Below are 23,198 nucleotides of genomic sequence, written 5' to 3' on the forward strand. Positions count from 1 at the left end.
ACTTGGAAGGAACTCATTAATACGAGATAATCTCTTTTCTTTTTTTCATTAGCTTTATCTGTTTAAGTTTTTAAAAGTCAATTCATGATAACAAATAGATAAGAGTATGTTGTATCTAAATGTCCGTTGACAGATGACTAGATAAAGAAGTTGTGGTATGTCAGTACAATGGAATACTACTCAGCCATAAAAAAGAATAAAATAATATCATTTGTTGCAACATGGTTGGACCTAGAGATCATCATTCTAAGGGAAGTAAGCCAGAAAGAGAAAGAAAAATACCATGTGATATCACTCATATGTGGAAGATAAAAAAGGAAGAAAAAAAAGGACACAGTGAACTCATGTACAAAACAGAAACAGACTCATAGACATAGTAAACAATCTTATGGTTACCAGGGAAAGGGAGTGAGAAGGGATAAATTTGGGAGTTTGAGATTTACAAATGTTAACCACTATATATAAAAACAGATTTTAAAAAAAGTTTCTTCTGTATAGCACAGGGAATTGGATTCAATATCTTGTAGCAACCTTTAATGAAAAAGAATATAAAAACGAATATATATATATATGTATATGCATGGCTGAGACATTATGCTGTACACCAGAAATTGACACATTGTAATTGTACTTCAATTAAAAAAAAAAGATTGTGTTGTAGTCTGTCAGATGACACAGAATATATACTTACAGTGATATTTTAAATTAGCATTAAAACAAAGGTTAAAAAATTTCTACAGACTTTATACAAGTTTTGGATTCCCAATGTGAAGAATAGAAGTTAGGCTGTTTTTTATAGACATAGTATAAGGTCATAAGAACATAGGCTAATGTAGTGGAATTAGAAATAGAGAAGGAGGAAGAGCTATTGAGGGGGCAGAAAAGATGACCTTAGATCCAGGTGTGAGAGGAATAACAGAGCCAAGGATGATCCCTGAGAAATGGAGCCTGCTATTTCAAGGGGCAGATTTTATCATTAACAAAAGTGAGGAAATTTATAGAGGAAAAGCTAATTTGAGGAAAAAACATTTGATAGTTTATCAAGTTAAATCTACCTTCCAGGAAGAAGAGATGTGATTAGAGGTGTGCATTAGGAGTTACTGGCTTAAAAGAACTGAGGGTAATCATTAACCATTCATCTGGAATAAAAAAAAATGCATGTTTAGAACAGCAGAAGCAAGAGTGTTAGGGTTTTCTTCTGATGTTGGAGAAAAGAAGCAGGGATAGTGGAGGACCCAAGATGTCAAATGAGAATCAGGATAATCATGCCCATAATACAAGGAAGGCATGGTTTAAGATAGTAGAATTTATTTATTTATTTATTTATTTATTTATTTATTTATTTATTTATTTATTTATTTTATTGAGTTACAGTCAGTTTACAATGTTGTATCAGTTTCCAGTGTAGAACACAATTTTTCAGTTATACATGAACATACATATATTCATAGTCACATACTTGCTCACCGTGAACTACCATAAGATCTTGTATACATTTCCCTGTGCTGTGCAGTATAATCTTGTTTATCTATTCTACATATACTTGTCAGTACATACTGACAAGATAGTAGATTTTAGAATGGGGCTGAAAGCATGATAGCAGTAAAGGAAGACAAAAAGTAAAATAGCATTTCATGCAGTTATTTGCTGAAATTTTACTTTTTCAAGGAAAATAAGAGCTATATATTCTCAGTGAAGAATATTTGATTATAATGTTGTCTAAGGAAATTATGCTATTTGTTATTCTCTTGGACCTTTCACCCTCTATGTTTTTCAGTTTCCCAAGAATCTCTTTCTTGGTATAAAGCACTTTGTGACTTGATTTTGAAGTTAAAACTGGCTAATTTATTTTGTTTTTAATTTCATCATATCTTTTAAAATAGTTTGAGATGTCTTAGGATATCAGACATTTAGATTGGAACATTTTAAGTATTCCAACCTAAATGGACATTTTAATTTTGCAGAGTATCCTGTTATTATTTATTTTATATAATTATTTCTAATATGTAGATAAATATGGTAGTATAAATTGGTTAGGTTTGTTTTATATTGAGATCAGTGATTGCAGTGTTAATCGTTGCCACATTGGTTTTGAAAAAAAAAATCTTACTTAGTTTTAATGGGAAGGCAGAAGGACAAAATGGGAATGATTTGGAGAAATTTGTAAATATTAGTTGAAATACTTGAGTGGTTTCTTCATTGGAGTAATTATTTGTGGTCTTCGCTTTTTAGAAGATCATTTCAAGAAATACGCCAGTCAGATTCTGAAGGATGGGAATCTTCAAAAGATCTGAGAAGTCGCCTTGGACATTTAGAATCAGAACTTCTGTTTCTAAGTACCCTTACTGGCATCAATATAAGAAATTACTCCCAGAGGACAGAGGACATAATGAATGCTGAGATGACAGAAACAGGTAAGCATTAATTTTAATCTACAGGTGGTATTGTATTTAACCTTATTATACATAGGAAATTGGTTATCATATCATTGAATTAAAACTCTGCGTGGTAACCATTTGAATGTGTGGTTGCGGTAAATTTGTTTGGTCAGGTATCCATTGAATGTCACAGTGTGTGTAATACTCTTAAATGCTGCCTGAAGTAGACAGTAAATAAGACAGTTTCTGTCATTTAGTAACTTTAATAGGCAAGTGATTTTTTTTTCCAGTTTTATTATGTAGAACCACCACAGTTTGACTGCAGACACACACTATATTGCATGCAAACACACACAAACAGTACGCTACACATTCCTTCAGTCCCCATACATGTACCAACTGTTGTCTCCAGGAACAGACCAAATCCCTGAGATAAGTGATTTTGAGAACAGCAGTGCCATTAATTTATAAATCTTAGCCATTGTTCATTACTGACATGAGAGTTTTGTCATCTATGATATACCCCTAATGTACATGGCCTGTGGCCAAGATAAATATTTCAAGAGCTCAACCCTTTGGCAGAGGAGGGTTTGTGTTCCAATGACTTATGTTTTATTTTCAAGCGTCTGTGATGAACTAACAGGTAAGCGGAAGCTGATTCAGCTGTGCAGTTGGGTGTTGGGAACTTTGTTTAGGTGAGAGTAGCATTTCCTAAAGAAGGCATCACTTTTGGCAATGCTTCCTGATTTTTCCACCAAAATAACCCTCCGTGACCAAGGGAGAGGAAGAGTGAAGCTCAGAGGGAGTTGGGCAGCTCGTCTCAGTGCCAGTTTGATTTACATGCAGAAATGAGTATTGAAACTGAGACACTTCAGATGCTTGAAAGGAAAAGATGGAATACAGAGAGTGTAGAGAGTGAGGTTTTATTGTGCAAAAGTCGTCGCGTCTATTGCGAGCCATAAGTTCACCCCATCTGTAGAAGTAATTGATGGTGCTCATTGAGCTTGCCTTTGAGTGGGCTTGATTCTGAGCTTCCCCCAAGGCTGGCTTAGATTTCAGTTTTCCTGATCTGCCAGGTCAGTACCACTTTCTTGTGTGATATTTATCTAGCTCGTCCGTCTGATTTCCTGCTTCCAAAATTAGGTTACTCTCATCTCTCGTCTGCTTTTTATCCTTGCAGAATTGTGCCCTTTTTGAGGGGCAGGGGAGCAGTGTAGGGATACAGGTACTTAATTCTATTAGGTATAAAATACGTACAAAGATATATAGTACAACATGGGGAATATCGCTAATATTTTATAATAACTGTAAATGGATTATAACCTTTAAAATTGTGAATCACTGTATTGTACACCTGGTAACTTATATAACATTGTACAGCAACTATACTTCAATTTAAAAAAAATTGTACCCTCTAAAAATACCTTCATTAGCAAAAATAGATGATAATAAAGTCAGAATCATGATTATCTCTTACGAGGGAGCATAGTGTATATACAGCCGGGGAAGGGCATGAGGGAACTTTATGGGGTACTTTAAAATTTCTGTGTCTTGATCTTGATGATGGTTACATGGGAAACATTTGTTAAAAAAAAAAAAAAAAGAAATCAGGCTGCATGCCTAGAAAAGTAATTTTGCTGTCATTTTAGTAAAGTTTTGAGAGGTAACTGAGATAAATATATGGATTTTATTTACTGTCTAACAAGAACCAGATAATGTTGAAAAAATGAAAAATGTCTAAGTTATCATGAATCAAACTTGTCTACAGTTATACTAGCATATTTCTGTTTCTTACCTTAATCTTTGATATAATTGAGAGCTGGAAAATACAGGTTGTCTTTAATCCTATGTCACAGAGGTAATCAGTTTGTTGCAGATTCTTCCAGATATTTTCAGTGCAAATACTACAAAACACTCTCAAACATATACCCACATGTATTATAGATATCCACACAAACTTAAATAACAGACATTTGAAGAAAATTATTTGCAAACGGAATATTTGTTTTTCTGATTTACAGGCACAAAGAAAGTTCTACAGAGACACAGATTATCAGGAAATTGCCACATGATTACATTTCAACTTGAATTTCAGATTCTGGAAATCCAGGTAAGTTAAGGAATATGTTGTGACAGATAACATAGAATCTGCTGCTAGGGAATAAAAAATGCCCACACCGCAGTCTTCAGGAATGGCTGAGCTGAGGAGGAATTCTTCAGCCAGAGCCCTCTTGTAGCACGTTTGTACGAAGTGGTACTGTAAAAAAAAATTTTTTTAAGTGTGAATACCCCAGCAACTGCATACGATAGGTTGGATTCTGAGAGCGTAGTGCTTTATTGGAGGGCAGGTAGCAAGATGCTCTTGGGCTCCCAGTGCGAGACCCAAGGCCATGGGAACAGTCCTGGATGCCCTCAGTAGTCATATGTCAGCCGTCTATTATCTAGGAGTTACCTGTTGCTATTTAACAAACTTCTCCCAAATTTAACAGCTTAACAGAGCAAAAACATTTATTATCTCACCCATTTTCGGTGGGTTAGGAATTTGGGAGCAGCTCAGTTCTTGCTCAGGGCCTCTCCTGTAGTTGTGGTCATCTGGGCCTGCTGTAATTCTGCTCAGGGCTGGAGGATTAGACTCCGGGTGGTTCACGGTTATAGCAGCAAGCTATACAGAACTGCTGCAGGAGGAAGATACTGTTGGCTAGGATTTTCACATAAAATCAGAATGCAGGCAGAATCTTAACGTGCAGCCCTTGGCCAGGATAGGACAGAACAAGGCTCTGAGATCTTCAGAGTCTGTCTCTAAGAAGAGTGGGATCCAGACATAGATTGAGAACTGACCAAGTCTGGGCACATGCTTCAGTAGCAGAAAGTAGTTTTAACCAGTTGGTTTTATGAGTTGGGCCTCCAGGGAGTGTGTATAGAGGAGAGGAACAGGGGAGGCAGGAAGGCTGCCTTGGCCTCAGCTCATCAGATAACTAAGGTGGATGCAGACCAGTTGTCACAAACAAGTCCTATGGATAAGCTGCTTGCTTGTATTTATGGGCATGTGCCTGAATTCCTCGTGCTTATTCTCAGCCACAAAAACAGCCCCAACTTGTCCCTTTTTATTTGGGACAGGGGTTGATGTCAGGTGTCAGCCAGCCACCCCTGACTGGTCAAGAGTGACTGGATCCAGGTATCTGGGCTAGAGGTTTTGCTTCTTGGGAACTCTACAGTCCAGTCCATGTCCACGGTTGTCACCGCTGACTCTGACAGGCTGAAAGTGAACTGAGAAATATCTAAGCCCATTATCCGATGATAAAGCTTCCAGCTTGCAGCCACCTCAGAGTATCCACCTTCAGTCTGCCAGAGTGAGCAAGAACATCCACAGTGTGGCCCTAAGGGTGGTATTCTGTTCCTAGGTTGACACTAGGCCTTGTAGCCATGCTAAGTCACCAAGATGATACTGTAGTTCTGCATGACCGCAAAGATCATCTGCTGAAGACTAAAACAGAATGTGGACCCAAATGGGTTGATCTGATTTACGATGAACAGCCCCTCTCAGGACTCTAGGCTTCTCCTTTGTGTGGCCCAGGAATTCCTGGATGTTGTCTCATTGCAGAAGGATGCATAGTCGGTCCAGCTGCATTTTCTTTCTTCGTGGCTACTGTGATTCTAAACTCAGAGTGTTGATACACCAAGTGCTTACCTGCGTGCTGGCCTCTATTAATAACCAGGCCTACAATCTATGTCAGGTTGGCAGAGTCAGAGATCTGAGGTCCATTTCCATGTCTGAGAATATCTGCATTATCAGTGTGCTATCATTGCCCCCAAACTGCTCAGGGGCATCCTAGTAGCCCTGAGGTCCTGCAGGCTTCTTCTGCTATTGGCATTCACCTTTTTTATAGTCACCCCATGGGTTATCTAGACAGAAGCCAGACTGCTGGCAAAACGAGGCTCATCCTTGGGAGGCTGTCTACAAGTCCAACTGAAACAAGACCATCCTCTGAAGTTGAGGTGAATGAGTTGCTCAAGGGAGCTGTACATTCCAAGATACGTTGTGCCCAAAGATTAATTGGTGTTCTCATTAGTGGGACTTTGAACTGAGAGATAAAATAGACAATATTTTAAGTTCATTTTGTTGAGGTTGCATAATTTGATCACATCATGAATCAAATCAAGTATGAGGTTTGTTCTAGGACATTTTTTATAATGTGATGTACTTCTGAAGAATGGCCGTTGCCTGACCAGAGGCATTTCCAGCATAAGCTGGCACTGGGCCCCTGCAGCTCCCACAGTGGTTTGGTTTGCTGGTCTTGGGTGGCCACCATGAGGCTGCACAGACAGGAACAGAGCCACATGGGCCCTGCCATACAGGCCTTTCTACCTCCTACAGCCAGTAGTGAGTGTCACCAGCCTGGACGTCACTTCCCTGTCAACAGTATTTTAAGCTAATCTGATGCTCATACCACCAAGGCATGACTGGAAATTTTGTAACCATTTAGTAATGGCCTTAAGTTACACTATTAGCTCATATGCTGAGTGAATTAGAATTAGTTGAGCTTCACATAACAGAAAACTTTAAGGAAAGCTCAAAGTACTAGAAGTTTATTTCTCTATTGATTAGGCAAAATTTCAGGGTAAGTTTTCAAGGGCTAGTATGGTGCTTTCATTGTCATCAGGCTCTGCCATCACCCATGCAGCTTCCAAATCACGGTGCAGTTATCACTTTAGCATTTCAGACATCAGGAAAGGGCTGGGCAAACAAGCCCCTTCCCTGTCACCCCGCCCTTGCCGTAGAAAGACACCTTGCATTTTCCAGAAGCTGTACCATCCGTCATTGTCAAGTACATTCTAATGGCCAATAAATTAATGCAAAGGAGGCTGGAAATTTAGTCTTCATTATGCATGACCACGCAGCCAGTGAAAAAATTGGCGCAAGGAAGAAGTACAGATATTGGAGACTTCCAGCAATTTCTGTCCCATATGCCTTAGAGGGTGCAGGAAAAAAAATCTAAGGAAAGGAATGATTTATATTCTTTGAAAGTCATAGAACATTGCTGAATCTCTAAAGGGACATTAAGTTGTCATGTGAACATTTGAAAGTATGTAGGTGCTTTTGAACTGCTCAGTTTTACTTAATTTGCTACAGAAAGAACATGCTCTCCCAGGGTATGTTAAGAACACTTGCTTTCTCTCTGCACCTTTCGAATTCTATGATTTTCACTATTTAATGGTAAACTGTCACGTATTCTAGGCCTACTTGGAGTCAATACACTTTTAGAACTCTATCTCTAGTAGAATTATGAGGTTAAAGGAGATGTACCTGTAAATTCTGATTAGTAGTACCAAACTGCTTTCTAAAATAGTTTGACCATTTTATATGTTGAACAGATTTTCATAGTTGAGACTGACAGAATAAAAGGAATGCTAAAGAAATAGCAACTTTCTATGTTCTACAATGTTTTTAAAAAACAAAATTTCCACTAGAGGGAGATGTTTAGCTATCAGAAAATTAAAAAGTAACTAAACAATAAAACTACCTTACTTATAGAATATTGTTATAATAAAATCATAGTAATACAATGTTAGAATGAAAAGCAACCTAGAATCATATTAATTGAATGTTGGAATCAAAAGTATCCTTAGAGATTATCTAGCTCAACCTTCTTATTTTATAGGAAAATACACCCAGAATGTTTGAATGATTACCCATGTTGGCACAGCTATTGTCAGACGTGGTTGGAACATACAAGTTTTCCCCCAAAATTTACTGTTTGGTGTTGGTAACACTGTTGTACAGTTTGTGAGAAGTTGGAAAACTGAAAATTAACATGTGTCAGCATTTGTAGTACATGCAGCATAATAAATCAAATAGGTGGCAGTTTGTGGGGAAAGTGGCAGACTAAGTATATTTTCATAACTACTTTCCCTGAAGCCCTAAGAAAATTAAAAAAAGATTCAAAATAGGGAAATTTCAAAATTAAAAAGAATATTTGGTCTTGGCACAACTTCAACCACTGGGAGCTATAAAAAATAAAATTGACAGCTTGGATAGTCACAGAGGTTTCAGAGACAACCAAGAGCTAGGGCAGAGTTGAAGAATAAGGTTCATATCCTACACATGTCCTCTCCTTCAAGACTGGAGAGATGGCTCTTTCAGCTAATGCATGGAAACCAACATAGATAATCAAATACAATTAAGAAATAGAGAAATGTGTTCCACGCAAGAAAGAACAAGGTAATGCATCAGGAAAAAAACCTTAAACAGAGGTAAGTAATTTACCTGAAAGAGTTCAATGTAATGATCAGAAAGATTCTAACCAAACTTAGGAGAAAAATGGATGAACACATTGAGAACTTCAACAAAGATACGGAAAATGTAAGAAAGTTCCAGACAGAAGTCACAGAGCTAAAGAATACAATAACTGAACTGGAAATACACTAGAGAAGTTCAACAGCAGACTACATGAGACAGGAGAAAGGATCTGTGAACTCAAAGGCAGGGTACAGGAACTCACCCAATCAAGGCAACAAAAAGGAAAAAGAATGAAAAAAAGTGAAGATTAAGGGATTTATGGGACAACATGAAGCTTACTAACATGAAGCCTACTAATTATGGGAATCCTAGAAGGAGAAGAGAGAGAAAGGATCCAAAAACACATTCAAAGAAATAATGGCAGAAAACTTCCGTAAACTGTAGGAACAGTTATCCAGATCCAGGAACCTTAGAGAATTTCAGATGAGAAAAACCCAAAAAGACCCACACCAAGACACATTAAAATTAAAATACCAAAAATTAAAGACAAGGAGAGACTCTTAAAAGCAGCAAGAGAAAAACAACTTGTTGTATACAAGGGAATCCCCTAAAGACTTTAAGGAGATTTTTTAGCAGAAACTGCAGATCAGACTAGAGTAGCATAATGTATCCAAAGTGCTGAAAGAAAAAACGTCCCAACCAAAAATAATCAACCTGGCAAAGTTACTCAGAATCAAAGCAGAGATAGAAAAGTTTTGCAGAAAAGCAAAAGATAAAGATGTTCATCACCAGTAAACCAGCCTTATAAGAAATATTAAAGGGATTTCTTTAAGTTGAAAAGAAAGGACACTAATTAGTACCAAGAAAACATGAAAGTATAAATCTCACTGGTAAATATAAAGTGTAGGCATTGAATTAATCACTTATAAAGCTAGTATGAAGGTTAAAAGACAAAAGTAGTAACACAACTGTAGCTACAGTAATTAGTTAAGGGATATACATGATAAAGAAATGTGAAATGTAAAATCAAAAACATAAAATGTTGAGGGGGGAGAGTAAACATGTAGAGCTCTAGAATGTGTTTCAGTTGTTATCAACTTAAAATAGACTGTTACAAATGCAAATTGTTATTTAAGCCTCATGGTAACGATAAAGCCAAATCTATAGTAGATACAAAAAAGGTAATAAGAAATGAATATAAGAGTACCACTAAAGAAAGTCATTCAACCACAAAGAAAGAGCAAGAAAAGAAAACAGAGGAACTGCAAAACAGTCAGAAAACAACAAACAAAGTGGCATGAAGTACATACCTGTCAATAATTACTTTAAATGTAAATAGGCTAAATTCTACAGTCAAAAGAAATGGAGTGGATAAATGAATAAAAAACAAGACCCATCTATATGCTGCCTTCAAGAGACTCACTTCAGATTTAACACACTGACTGAAAGCAAAAGGATGGAAAACTATATACTCCATGCAAATGAAAACCAAAAGAAATCTGTGGTAGCTATGCTTATATGAGACAAAATACATGCTTCTTTAAAACAAAGACTGTAATAAGAGAAAGAAGGGCAAATGATAAAAGGGTCAATTCAACAAGAGGATATAACATTTGCAAATATTTATACAAACAACAAAGGAATAACTACATATGTAAAGTAGATACTAACAGACCTAAAGGGAGAAATAAACATCAATGTAATAATAATAAGGGACCTTAAATTACACACCAATGGCTAGATCATCCAGGGAGAAAAACAATAAGGAAACATTGACCTGAAAGAACACATTAGACCAGGTTGACTTAACAGATATATACAGAACATTGCTTCCAAAAGCAACAGAATATGCATTCTTTTCATAGGTATATGGGACATTTTCCAGAATAGACCAGACTGGCCTATGTAAATCTTATATAAAAGGAGATTGAAATGATGTCAGGCATCTTTTCCAACCACAATGATATGACTGAAAATCAATTACAAGAAGAATAATGGAAAATTCACTAATATATGAAAATTAAATCATGCTACTGAACAATCAGTGGATCAAAGAAGAAATCAAAGCAAAATAAAGAAATACCTTGAGACTAATGAAAATGGAAATACAGCAGTCCAAAACATACAGCCTGCAGTAAAAGCAGTTCTGAAAGGGAAGACATAGTGATATATGCCTACCTAAAGAAACAATAAAAATCTCAAATAAAAAGCCTAACTTTATACCTCAAGAAACTGAGGTGTAAAGATAAAGAAGTGAAGCCCAGGGTTAGTCAGGAGGAAAGGAATACCATAAATCAGAACAGAAACAAATGAGAGACTGAAAACGCATTGGAAAAGATCAGTGAAATTAAGAGCCAGTTCTTTGAAAGGATAATCAAGATGGACAAACCTTTAGCTAGATTCACTAAGAAAAAAAAGGTAAAATCAGAAATGAAAGAGGAGATACTACAACTGCTACCACAGGAATACAAAGGATCAATACTGTGAAGAATTATGTACCAAGAAATGGATAAACTCTTAGAAGCAACCTTCCAAGACTGAGTCAGGAAGAAGCAGAAAAATCTCAACAGACCAATTACTAATGAGATCGAATCGATAATTAAAAACCTCCCAACAAACTAAAATCCAGGACCAGATGACTTCACTGGTGAATGCCACTTAGGAATAAACCTGACCAAGGAGGTGAAAGACATATACACTGAGAACTCTAAAACATTGATAAAGGAGATTAAAGATGATTTGAAGAAATGGAAAGATACCCTGTACTCTTGGATTGGAACAATTAATTTTGTTAAAATGACCGACTGTCCAAAGCAATCTAGAGATTTAATGCAATCTCTATCAAATTACCCAGGACATTTTTCACAGAACTAGAATAGATGATCCTAAAATTTATATGGAATCACAAAAGATTCAGAATTGCCAAAGCAATACTGAAGGAAAAGAATGAAGCTGGATGCATAACCCTCCCAGACTTCAGACAATACTACAAAACTACAATAATCAAAACAGCATGGTATTAGGACAAAAACAGACATATGGATCAATGGAACAGAATAGAGAGCCCAGAAATAAACCCACATACCTATGGTTAATTAATCTTAGACAAAGGAGCCAAGAATATACAGTGGAAGAAAGATAGTCTCTGGCAAGTGGCTTTAGGAAACCTGGACAGCTGCATGTAAATCAATGAAGTTGGAACACTCCCTCACATCATACACAAAAATAAACTCAGAATGGCTTAAAGAAGTAAACATAAGACAGGATTCCATAAATCTCCTAGAAAACAACATAGGCAAAACATTTTCTGACATAAATTGTAGCAGTGTTTTCCTAAGTCAGTCTATCAAGGCATTAGAAATAAAAGCAAAAATAGACAAATGGGACCTAATTAAATTTATAAGCTTTTGCACAGGAAAGGAAATTGTAAACAAAATAAGACAGACTGGGAGAAAATACCTGCAAACGATGCAGCTGACGAAGGCTTAATTTCCACAATATGCACATATCTCATACAACTCAGTAACAAAAAAAACCAAACAACCCAATCACAACATGAGCAGAAGACCTAAACAGACATTTCTCCAGTGAAGACATACAGATGGCCAACAGGCACGTGAAAAGATGTTCAGTATTGCTAATTATCAAAGAAATGCAAATCAAAACTACAGTCACCTCACACCAGTCAGAATGGACTTAAATGTGGGCTAAAACGTCCACAGATGATAAATGCTGGAGAGAGTGTGGAGAAAAGGGAACCCTTCTGCACTTTTGGTGGGAATGTAATTTGATATAGCTACTATGGAAAACAGTATGGAGATTCCTTAAAAAACTAAAAATATGCTTACCATATGACCCAGCAATCCCACTCCTGGTCATATATCTGGAGGAAATTCTAATTCAAAAAGACATATACACCCCCACTGTTCAAAGCAGCACCATTTACTGCAACTAAGACATGGAAGCAACCTAAATGTCCATTGACAGATAACTGGATAAAGATGTGCTCTGTGTGTGTGTGTGTCTGTGTGTGTGTGTGTGTGTATTCAATGGAACACTACTCAGCCATAAAAAAGAATGAAATAATGCCAGTTGCAGCATCATGGATGGATCTAGAGATTATCCTACTAACTGAAATAAGATAGAGAAAGACTAAAATCATGTATCACTTTTATGTGGAATCTAAAAAAAGACAAATTTATTTACAAAACAGAACTTATTTATAAAACGAAAACACATTCACAGACATAGAAAACAAACTTTTCGTTACCAAGGGAAAAGGAGGAGGTGATAAATTAGGACTTGGGAAATTTACAAATACTAAGAACTATATATAAAATAAACAACAAGGTCCTACTGCATAGCACACAGAAGTATATTCAATAGCTTGTAATAACTTATAGTGAAAAAGTATGCAAAAGAACATATATATATGTATAATAATCACTATGCTTTGCTCCAGAAATTATCACAACATTGTAAATCAACTGTACTTCAATAAAAAAATAAATAGCTACTCTATGACCCAGCAATTCGACTTGGTATTTATCCAAGGAAACAAAAACACTAACTCGAAAAGATATATGCACCCCCATGTTCATTGCAGCATTATTTACAATAGCCAAGGCATGGAAACAACCAAAGGGTCCATTGATGGGCAAATGGATAAAGAAAATTATAGTCTGTATATATAATGGAATATTATTCAGCCATAAAATGAATGAAATAGCGTCATTTGTGACAACATGGATGGACCTTGAGAGCATTATGCTAAGTGAAGTAAGACAGAGAAATAATTGTATGACGTCACTTATATGTGGAATCTAAGAAACAACCTAAACAAAAGAGAATAGATTGGTGGTTTCCAGGGAGAGGAGACGGGGGAAATGGTTGAAGGCAGTCAAAAGGTACAAACCTCCAGAGATGAAATAAATAAGTTATGAGGATCTAATGTACAGTATGGCAACTGTAGTTAATTGCATTTTTAAAAGTTGCTAAGAGAGTAAATCTTCAAAGTTCACATCACAAAAAAACACAATTTTTGTAATTATATATGGAGACATATATTAACTAGAGCATTTGTGGTGATCATTTTGCAGTATAGACAAATACGGAATAATGATTTTGAGCACCTGAAACTAATAGTGTTATATGTCAATTATACCTCAAGAGAAATTTTTGAAAAGAGTATCTCATATCACAGACTCCAAAGAAAATTTACCTGATGTGGTGACATTCAAACCCAAATGATAGAAAACACTACATTCTGATAGAGGCTGCTTCATGAGCAGTATGTAAATTTTTGTGAAATTAACAGGACCCTTTTCTTGAATGTCTCTACCCACAAGTTGTAGAGAAAAATGACAAATGCGGACCTAGGTTAAATTGACTGTGGTAGAAAGGAATGTGCTGTTGAAATTCAGGCAGGATCTTTGAGGTCAGGTTGTTAAGTTTTTAAGTGGACATACATTTTTATTTTTCTTGTATATGTGTAGGTATAGAATTACTGGGTCAGATGAAAGTACCAGATTATGACTAGTGATGTTGAACATCTTTTCATAAGCTTATTGGCCATTTGTAAATCATCCCTGACGAAATGTCTGTTGAGATGCTCAGTTTTTAATTAGGTTATTTGTCTTTTCATTATTGAGTTCTAAGTGTCTCTGGAATTTGTTCTTGGTTAGATACGGTGGTAGATGCGTACTGACAGCCTACTTTATCTACAGCTGCTCCTAACAATTCTATGTTCTTGAGTAGCTGAAAATCTAAACAAATTATAAGCCATTAATATCCATTTCTCCAGCTACTCAAAATATAGACAGTGTCCAGACTAATGGGGAAGAGTCAAGCAGTATCCACTCACTCTATATCCCCTTAGAAAATACTAGAAATTGCTAGATCTAATCCTGGTAACAAATAAGATCTACAGAGTTCAGAGCATAAAGATGATACAGAGTTTGTTCATCATCATTTAGGATCCTTGCCTCAAAAGGAATTAGAAAATGGAGATAAATACAGTTTTAGAGAATTAATCCAGGAAATACAAGAACATGCTACATTATGACTTCTTGGACTCTCAAATGAAAGCATTCAAAGAAGACTGAATAAGAGAGAAAGAGCTTAGAGAAGGGAAGAAAGAATTAAATGATTATAGTGCTGAATATAAAACAGATAAACAATTTTCTTCTGTATAGCACAGGCAACTATATTCAATATCTTGTAGTAACCTATGATGAAAAAGAATATGAAAACAAAGATATGTATGTATATGTATGACTGAAACATTATGCTGTACACCAGAAATTGACACGATATAAACTATGTTTCAATTAAAAAAGAGAGAGAGAGAAAATGATTATAGTGCTGAAAATTAAATTAAAAGTAGCCAGGAGTATAGACTTGAAAAAAATTGCCTACAAGTGCAACTGAAAAGAAGGAAAATCTGGAGGACAATGAAGAGTCAATATATGATTTTTCCAAAAATAAGAAAAAAGTGAAAGAGAAATTATAGGTAAATATGTAATAGAAGAAACTTGACTAGAGGGAAGGAGAAAACCTGAATTTGAATACAGAGTTGTTATTGGCTTTTTTGTATTAAGGAGCCATTAGTCTTTGTCTTCATTTCTCATTACCTTATGATAGAGTCTTAGAATTCAAAGTTCTGGGACAGAGAATATAAATATTTTAAGTTATGCATTGTCAGAATGTTGTTACAGGTTAAATGTCATCCATTGTTTTTACTTGCTTATTTATTTATTTTTGTTATTGTTTGCCTAGAAAGTTCTTTCTAACTTAGTAATCAGTTAAATGTCTATATTTCTTCCTATGATTTTGGTGTTTTATATGTAAGTAAGTAATTGTTTGGAGTTCATTTTGGTTTTTAGTATGGATTGAGGGTCTGATTTCATTCTTAGAAGAAGTAACTCATGTTTGCATTACCCTTTCTTGGTTAGTTTTTCTTATTTTGGGGTGACATTTCACCTTGTTTTTTCAAAGTAGTTTTTTCTTTGTATTTTATTTAAAAGTTGACTGTGCTTTGATACAAAAAAGTATTTTTGTCCTTATTTTAGAATAAGGAGAGTGTATCTTCAGTGATTACTGACCTCAGCATAATAATGGAGCCCACCGAATATTCAGAATTAAGTGAATTTGTGTCTAGGTAAGATACTTTACATTTTTTTAAGGGATTGTTTCACTTTACAACTTTAAGTTTACCTGTTCTTTTTTCTTGATCAGTAGATATCAAAATATGTTTGACAGCATAGCACCATTATTGTGACTTACATTTAATATTCTCTGTATCTGTCATTCATTCAATTAAAGTTTATTATACATCTACCATGTGATAAGCATTAAAATTAAAATGTGAGCAAAAACAGATGTAGTCCTGGATTTTCATGGAATTTATAGACTAGAAGAGAAGTCAGATATTAAATCATTGTAGAAATAAATCTAAAATTATGGCTGTGATAATTGCTGCAGAAAGAGTTACACAATGCTGTTGAAGCATCCATCAGGAATTTGACTTTGGGGGAGAACATAAAATACTTTCCTGAAACTTGAGCTGATATCTGCAAAATGAGCAGGCATACACTAACAGAGAGGTTCTAGACAGAATAGCTTATACACAGGCACTGTGGTAAGGGGGAGCATGGCAACTGTGAGCAATGGCCAGAAGACCAGAGTGGCTAGGGGAGGATGAGAGCAGGAGAGTGTGGTAGAAGACAAGACTAGCAACATACGTAAGGTCACACTATGGATTTAAGTATAAGGAGTTTGATCATAGTCCTAAGACCAACATGAAGCACTGAAAGGTTTTAAACTGAGCCTAAGCAAGGCAGAAGTGTGACATTCTGGAAAGAATTATTCCTCATGCTGGAAGGAGAAGAGATTTAAGGGGTACAGAATTAGATATTGGGGGGTCAGTGACTAGCCCATTGAAACAGTTCAGGGAAACAAGTGTGTAGTTTGGACTAGAATAATGGTAGTTGAGAGAGCGAGCTAGATGGATTTAGGGGATATTCAGGAAGTGTAATTGAATAGGCATGATGTTGATGGAATAAGAGGGGTCAGGAGTCAATGACAGATAGTGACTCCTGTCCCAAGTCAACTGTCCAAAGTCAGTACCTGCTTGCTGGAGGTGACTGCATTTGTTGAGATAGGAAAAGTTGGAAAAGTACCACGTCTGGCGGGATTGTGTCTTCAGTTTGGACATATTGAACTTGAATACCTTTGAAACACTGAAGTAAAAAGAAGTAAACAGCTAAGAAGAGGTGTAGGTAGGAAATAAAAACATTGGAGTGATCTGCCAGTGGATAAAGTAAAAACTTTGAGCAGAAATGAGTATGGAGAGAATATAGAGTGAAAATATAAGAAGGACTGGAACTGAACCTCAAAGGATTCTTAAGTGTACTGCTGAATAGAACTGAAGGATCCTGCAAAGGAATTAGAAAACTGAGAGATGGGAGTAAAACCAGGAATGTGTTTTTGACCATTGACAGTTGGGTTAACATTAGTTTTTCCTTCACATCTTTAAGTAAATCCTTCCCGTGTCCCCTGGAGGGCATAGGTCTGCTGTATTGTTTTTGTGTATGTGTGATTTTTCAGATGCTTTCACCTTCTATTAATTTTGCTTTTCAACAGTTTCTGCTATTTCTAGTGTATGTTTATGTGAAAATTCCCAACCATATCTTTCAGATGCTTTTTCTGTCCTATTTTCTTTCTTCTTCTCTAACTCTGATTACACGTATGTTAGAACATTTGATATATTGTCTCAGTGTTTGGATACTCTGTTCTATTTCTTTCACTCTTTTTTTTTTCTTTGCATTTCAGTTTGGATAAGTTCTGTTACCCTGTCTTCCAGTTTACAGATTCTTCCCTCAGCTGAGGTCCAGTCTGCCAGTGAGCCCGCTGAAGAAATTCTTCATCTCCAGTGTAATATTTTTTATTTCTAGTGTTTTTGTTTGATTCTTAATTTTTCTCTCTGCTGAAATTCGCCATTTGTTCATGCATGTTGTCCAAGTTTTTTCTTTTTACTAGATCTTATAACCTATTAATCAGTTTTTTTTCTTTTGTATTTTCTTATGGAAATTTTCAAATGTAAGTTTTCCCTGTTGTTCGAAAATAGAGCATTCCTATGAAATTCCTTTGTAAGCCATAATGGTGTAACATGAAGAAGCAATTACCTCAGGACACATTTTGCTGATGGATGCACAAAATAAATCAAGATACAGCACAGATGCTCACAGACACAGTTGAAAGCTATGGTGGCTTGATGCTGAGATGCTGAGTGTAGTTTCTGGGGAAGGAGCTTGGTGGTACCACTTTAGCTGCTCAGTGTGTGCTTCTGTGACGGCTTGCTGCTAAACACAACTTGAACACTATTTTCACTTTTCGCTTTTTTAAAAACTAAAAGTGAAAGATCTTTTCAGATTTCTATTTAATTAGCGAAAAGAGGTATTAATATAGATCTTTGGTAAAAGTGAAGTGGTGTGAATCAAACTTTGGAAAAGTGGAGGACACATGGATATGTAAAATAATAGTATAATTAACCTGCTGCTACCCATTAGGCTACATCATCAGTTATCAGTATTTTGCTAATCTTATTTCATCTATTCTTACACATACACATTTTTAAGCTTTCAATTTGCAAATAATTGTAGACTTACAGGAAGTTGCAAAAAACAAAAACAGTATACAAGGAGATTCCATACACCCTTCCTCCAGCCTCTGACGATGGTAACATCTTGCATAACTACAGTATACTATCAAAATCAGAAAATTGATCTTCATAATATCTAGGGAGCTTTCACAAATTTTATCAGTTGTGCAAGCACTCGTGTGTGTATGTGTGTGTGTGTGTGTGTGTGTGTTTGTGTTCTATGCAATTTTATTATATATATAGCTTCGTGAACCCACCACCACATTCAAGATAGAAGACTATTTTGTTTTCTCCCCAATTAAAAAAATTGTGATAAAATATATATAACATAAAATTTACCTTCTAACCAATTATAAGTGTAGAGTTCAGTGGTGTTAAATACATTCATAATGTTATACAACCATCATCATCCGTCTCCATAACTCTTTTCATCTTGTAAAACTGAAACTCTATACCCATTAAACAATAAATCCCCATTTTCTTCTCTATTCCATTCCTATTTGTGTCTCTATGATTTTTAATCATAGTTACTTTAAAGCCCCTGTCTAATGTTACTAACATTTGAATCATCTTTGAGTCCAATTCTGGTGATTGGTTTACAACAGGTTGTTTTTTCTTAAATTTTTGTATCTCATAATTTTTTAGTGACTGATGGACACTGTGTGGAGAAACAGTAGACACTGAAACAAATAGTATTTATGCCCAGAAATGAGCACAGTCTTTTATCAGGCTGTTAGTATGCAGTTTAATTCAAGCTAGTCAGCAAGTTAAGCTATAGGTGTGGGACTTTGTTTCTTTCTTAACTTCAGGCGCCAAAGGCTTCAGATTCTTCCAGCAGTGAATTCAAATTCAAATTTAGTTCTTCCTTATGGGTAGAATGGAGTTTGGGGACCTGGAGGGCTTTCGTCAGCATTTCAGCCTCACTCTCAGCTTTTATCAGTCCCTACACATCTGTATCTCAGAACAGAATTACACTGCACTCTTCACTGCACTAGACACTCCCCCAGCAGTAGGTGTAGATGCTTGTTACTTGGTGCTATGCTCATGGTGGGAGCAAAGGGAATTCTGTGTTTCCATGGTCCATCCTTAGTATCGGGCGGGTCCTATGGAACCCACTGTTCCTGCTCCTGTTCCCCAGTGCAGCCAGACTCAGCCTGGATCTGGGGTTGGTCTTGAGTGGGAGAGAGCTCCTTGCCCCTCCCTTGGACACTCCACCATGGTAGCAGGGTTATGCTTGGTTTTAGTGTAGGATCCTGCGCCCACAGGGTTTCCTACCCCTCCCATGGAGCAGAGGGATTTAGCTTCTGCACCTCTTCCCAAAGCAGTGGCTCTTTCTTCTGGTATCAGAAGTGTTTTCTCCCCACTCTCCCAGAATCAGACTCGGTTTGACTCCTCCTCCTCCCTTGCAAGAGATTTTTTTTCTCCCATTGCTTTGCTGCTACTTCTTTAGGAGCTTAGGGCTTTTGCTTCCTACCAGAGGAGAATTCTGGCTTTTTGTTTCAGCAGCAGCTAATCACGTCTTCTTCATACCTATCCCACTGCGGGGAGCTCTCTGTGGGCTCCTGCCATGACTCCAGTCCTCCTGGAGGAGTCCCTTTGTGTCTGGGGTTCCTGTCTGTTCCAAAATGACACCCTACCCTACATTTATCCTTTAAGAATTTGTTGAAATTTGAGTTGCTTTCTTGTTACCCACTTTATGGTGGCTGCTTCCCTCCCCTGCGTTTAACCATGTAAGTAGTTTATGTGTCCTGTTTCTCCTTTGAGGGAGAAAAATTTTAATTTACTTGGTTGCCTTATAACTTTAGGGCTTTTATTGGGTCAAAAAAGTTTAAGATTTTATAGATTAGTCAGACTTTTCCTTGACATTAGATTGAGAGTGGCCTTCTCGGCAGCTTTTTACATCTTTAATATTAAAGTGGAACTCTTTCTTGATTTTCTCTTGACTCTCATTCTGAAATTTGGGACATAATATCTTTTTTCCTCTGCAGGCATCTTGCCCTTCCTTTATGTTTTATATCTCTTCATATTTTTGTGCTTATTCTTTTTTTGTATGTGTATATATATATATGTACATATATATATATACCTGAAGTATAGTCAGTTTACAATGTTGTGTCAGTTTCTGATGTACAACAGCACAATGCCTCAGTCCTACATAAACATACTTATATTCGTTTTCATATTCTTTTTTGTTGTGAGTTAATACAAGAAATCGAATATAGTTCCCTGCACTATAAACATGAAGTTATTGTTTATCTGTTATATATGTATCAATTAATATCTGCAAATCTGTAACTCCCAGTTTATCCCCTCCCCGTCCCTCCTCGGTAACCACAAGTTTGTTCTCTATGTCTGAGAGTCTGTTTCTGTTTTGCAAGTAAGTTTGTCTGTCTGCTTTTTTAGATTCCACATGTAAGTGATATCATGTGGTATTTTTCTTTCTTTCTAGCTTATTTCACTTAGAATGATATTCTCTGGGGATATCCATGTTGCTGCAAATGGCATTATTCTAGCATCTTTTATGGCTGAGTAGTATTCCATTGTATAAATATACCACAACTTCTTTATCCAGTCATCAATGTCGATGGACATTCAGGTTACCTCCATGTCTTGGCTATTGTAAATAGTGCTGTTATGAACACTGGGGTGCATATGTCTTTTTGAATTAAGGTTCCCTCTGGATATATGCCCAGGAGTAGGATTGCTGCATCATATGGTAAGTCTACTTTTAGTCTTTTGAGGAATCTCCATACTGTTTTCCATAATGGCTACACCAGACTGCATTCCCACCAACAGTGTAGCAGAGTTCCCTTTTCTCCACATACTCTCTAGCATTTATCATTTATAGATTTCTGAATGACAGCCATTCTGACTGGTGTGAAGTGATACCTCATTATTGTAGTTTTGATTTGCATTTCTCTGACAATTAGTGATGTTGAGCATTGTTTCATGTGCCTATTGGCCATTTATATGTCTTCATCGGAGAATTGCTTGTTTAGGTCTTCTGCCCATTTTTTGATTGGGTTGTTTGTTTTTTTTTCTTACTAAGTTGTACGAGGTATTTTTATATTCTAAAAATTAAGCCCTTGTCAGTCTCATCTTTTGCATTTATTTTCTCCCATTCTGTAGGTTTTTTGTTTTTTGTTTTTTGTTTTGCTTATGGTTTCCTTTCCTGTGCAAAAGTTTGTAAGTTTAATTAGGTCCCATTTGTTTACTTTTGCTTTTATTTCTGTTGCCCGGGTAGACTGCCCTAGGCGAACATTGCTGAGATTTCTGTCAGATAATGTTTTGCCTGTGTTTTCTTCTAAAAGGTTTATAGTGTCTTATGTTTAAGTCTTTAAGCCATTTTGAGTTTATTTTTATGTACGGTGTGAGGGAGTGTTCTAACGTCATTGATTTACATGCAGTTGTCCAGGTTTCTCAACACCATTTGCTGAAGAGACTGTCTTTACTCCATTGTGTGTTCTTGCCTCCTATGTCAAAGATTAATTGACCAAAAGTTTGTGGGTTCATTTCTGGGCTCTCTGTTCTGTTCCATTGATCCATATGTCTGTTTTTGTACCAGTACCATGCTGTTTTGATTACTGTAGCTCTGTAGTATTGTCTGAAGTCTAGGAGGGTTATTCCTCCAGCTTTGTGCTTTTTCTTCAGTAATGCTGTGGCAATTCTGGAGCTTTTGTGATTCCATATAAATTTTAGGATTATTTGTTCTAGTTCTGTGAAAAATATCCTGGGTAATTTGATAGGGATCACATTAAATCTTTAGATTGCTTTGTGTAGTATGGCCATTTTAACAATATTAATTCTTCCAACCCAGGAACATGGAGTATCTTTCCATTTCTTTAAGTCCTCTTTAATTTCCTTAGTCAGTGTTTTGTACTTCTCTGCATATAAGTCTTTCATTTGTGCTTATTCTTGATTGTTCCTCAGATCTGTATTTTGGTTCAGTAATTATTCTTCATTTTCTGACTAATCTGCTCTTAAGCCCCCATCCATGGAGTTTTAATTTTCACTGACAGTACTTGTTATTTATACTAGTTCTATGTGTCTCATTTTCAAATCTGTCTATTTTTTTTTTAAAGAATCTGTTTTTTTGTTTGTTTTTGAAGTACAGTTAATTACAATGTGTCAATCTCTGGTGTATGGCGCAATGTCTCAGTCATGCACATACATACGTACATTCATTTTTTTAATGGTTGCTTTTCAGTGTAACTATTCTAGATTATCTTCTTAGATGAATATTCCAGTAGAGGATAATTATTGCTTCAAATTGTGTCTAATGGGCTATTAAATCCATCTGTTGATCTTTCAGCCTCACTGTCAGGACTGGTCATTGCTCAAAGTTCTTTATGTTATCTCTTTTGTAGTTTACCTCTTTTGTTTTCTAGTTTTTCTGCTATTATGAATAGAAGTGCTGGAAACATTTGTGTAGGGGGTTTTGTGTGAACATAACTTTTCATTTCTCTTAGGCAGGAATGGGCAAAATCTGATTCACAGACCAACTGCCTATTTTTATAAAAGAAGTTTTATTGAAACACAGTCCTGTCTATTCCTTATGTGTTGTCTATAGTTGCTTTCATGGTACAGTGGCAGGGTGAAGTAATTGTAACAGACCATGCAGACTGCAAGCCTGATGTATTTACTGTCTGACCCTCTAAGGAAAGTTTACTGACTTTTGCTCTAGGATGAATACCTGGGAGTGGGACCTTTGGGTCATATGGTAAGTGTATGTTTTTCTTTATAAGAAGTTGCCAAACCATTCTTTAGAAGGTTGTACGAGTTTTGCATTTCTCCCAGCAATATATGAGAGTTCCTTTTGCTCTTCATGCTCCGTAACACTTGGTATGTATGTACTTTTTGACTTATCCATTCTAGTAGGAGTGTAGTATAATCTCATTTCCCTAATGGTTAATAATGGGCG

At 36.2% G+C, this 23,198-nt stretch overlaps 1 protein-coding gene across 6 annotated transcripts in view; it reads left to right on the plus strand.

Moving 5' to 3' along the window:
- CENPP (centromere protein P) overlaps window positions 1–23,198 on the plus strand; it is a 220,403-nt gene that overhangs the window by 17,405 nt on the left and 179,800 nt on the right. For all 6 annotated transcript variants that reach the window (XM_072959105.1, XM_006209218.4, XM_072959107.1 and 3 more), the window contains exons 2-4: window positions 2,233–2,414; window positions 4,400–4,488; window positions 15,687–15,775. In XM_072959105.1, coding sequence (XP_072815206.1) covers window positions 2,233–2,414; window positions 4,400–4,488; window positions 15,687–15,775 — 360 coding nt within the window. The remainder of the gene's footprint in view (window positions 1–2,232; window positions 2,415–4,399; window positions 4,489–15,686; window positions 15,776–23,198) is intronic.

Source organism: Vicugna pacos, chromosome 4 (assembly GCF_048564905.1).
Source record: "Vicugna pacos chromosome 4, VicPac4, whole genome shotgun sequence".
Taxonomy (NCBI): domain Eukaryota; kingdom Metazoa; phylum Chordata; class Mammalia; order Artiodactyla; family Camelidae; genus Vicugna; species Vicugna pacos.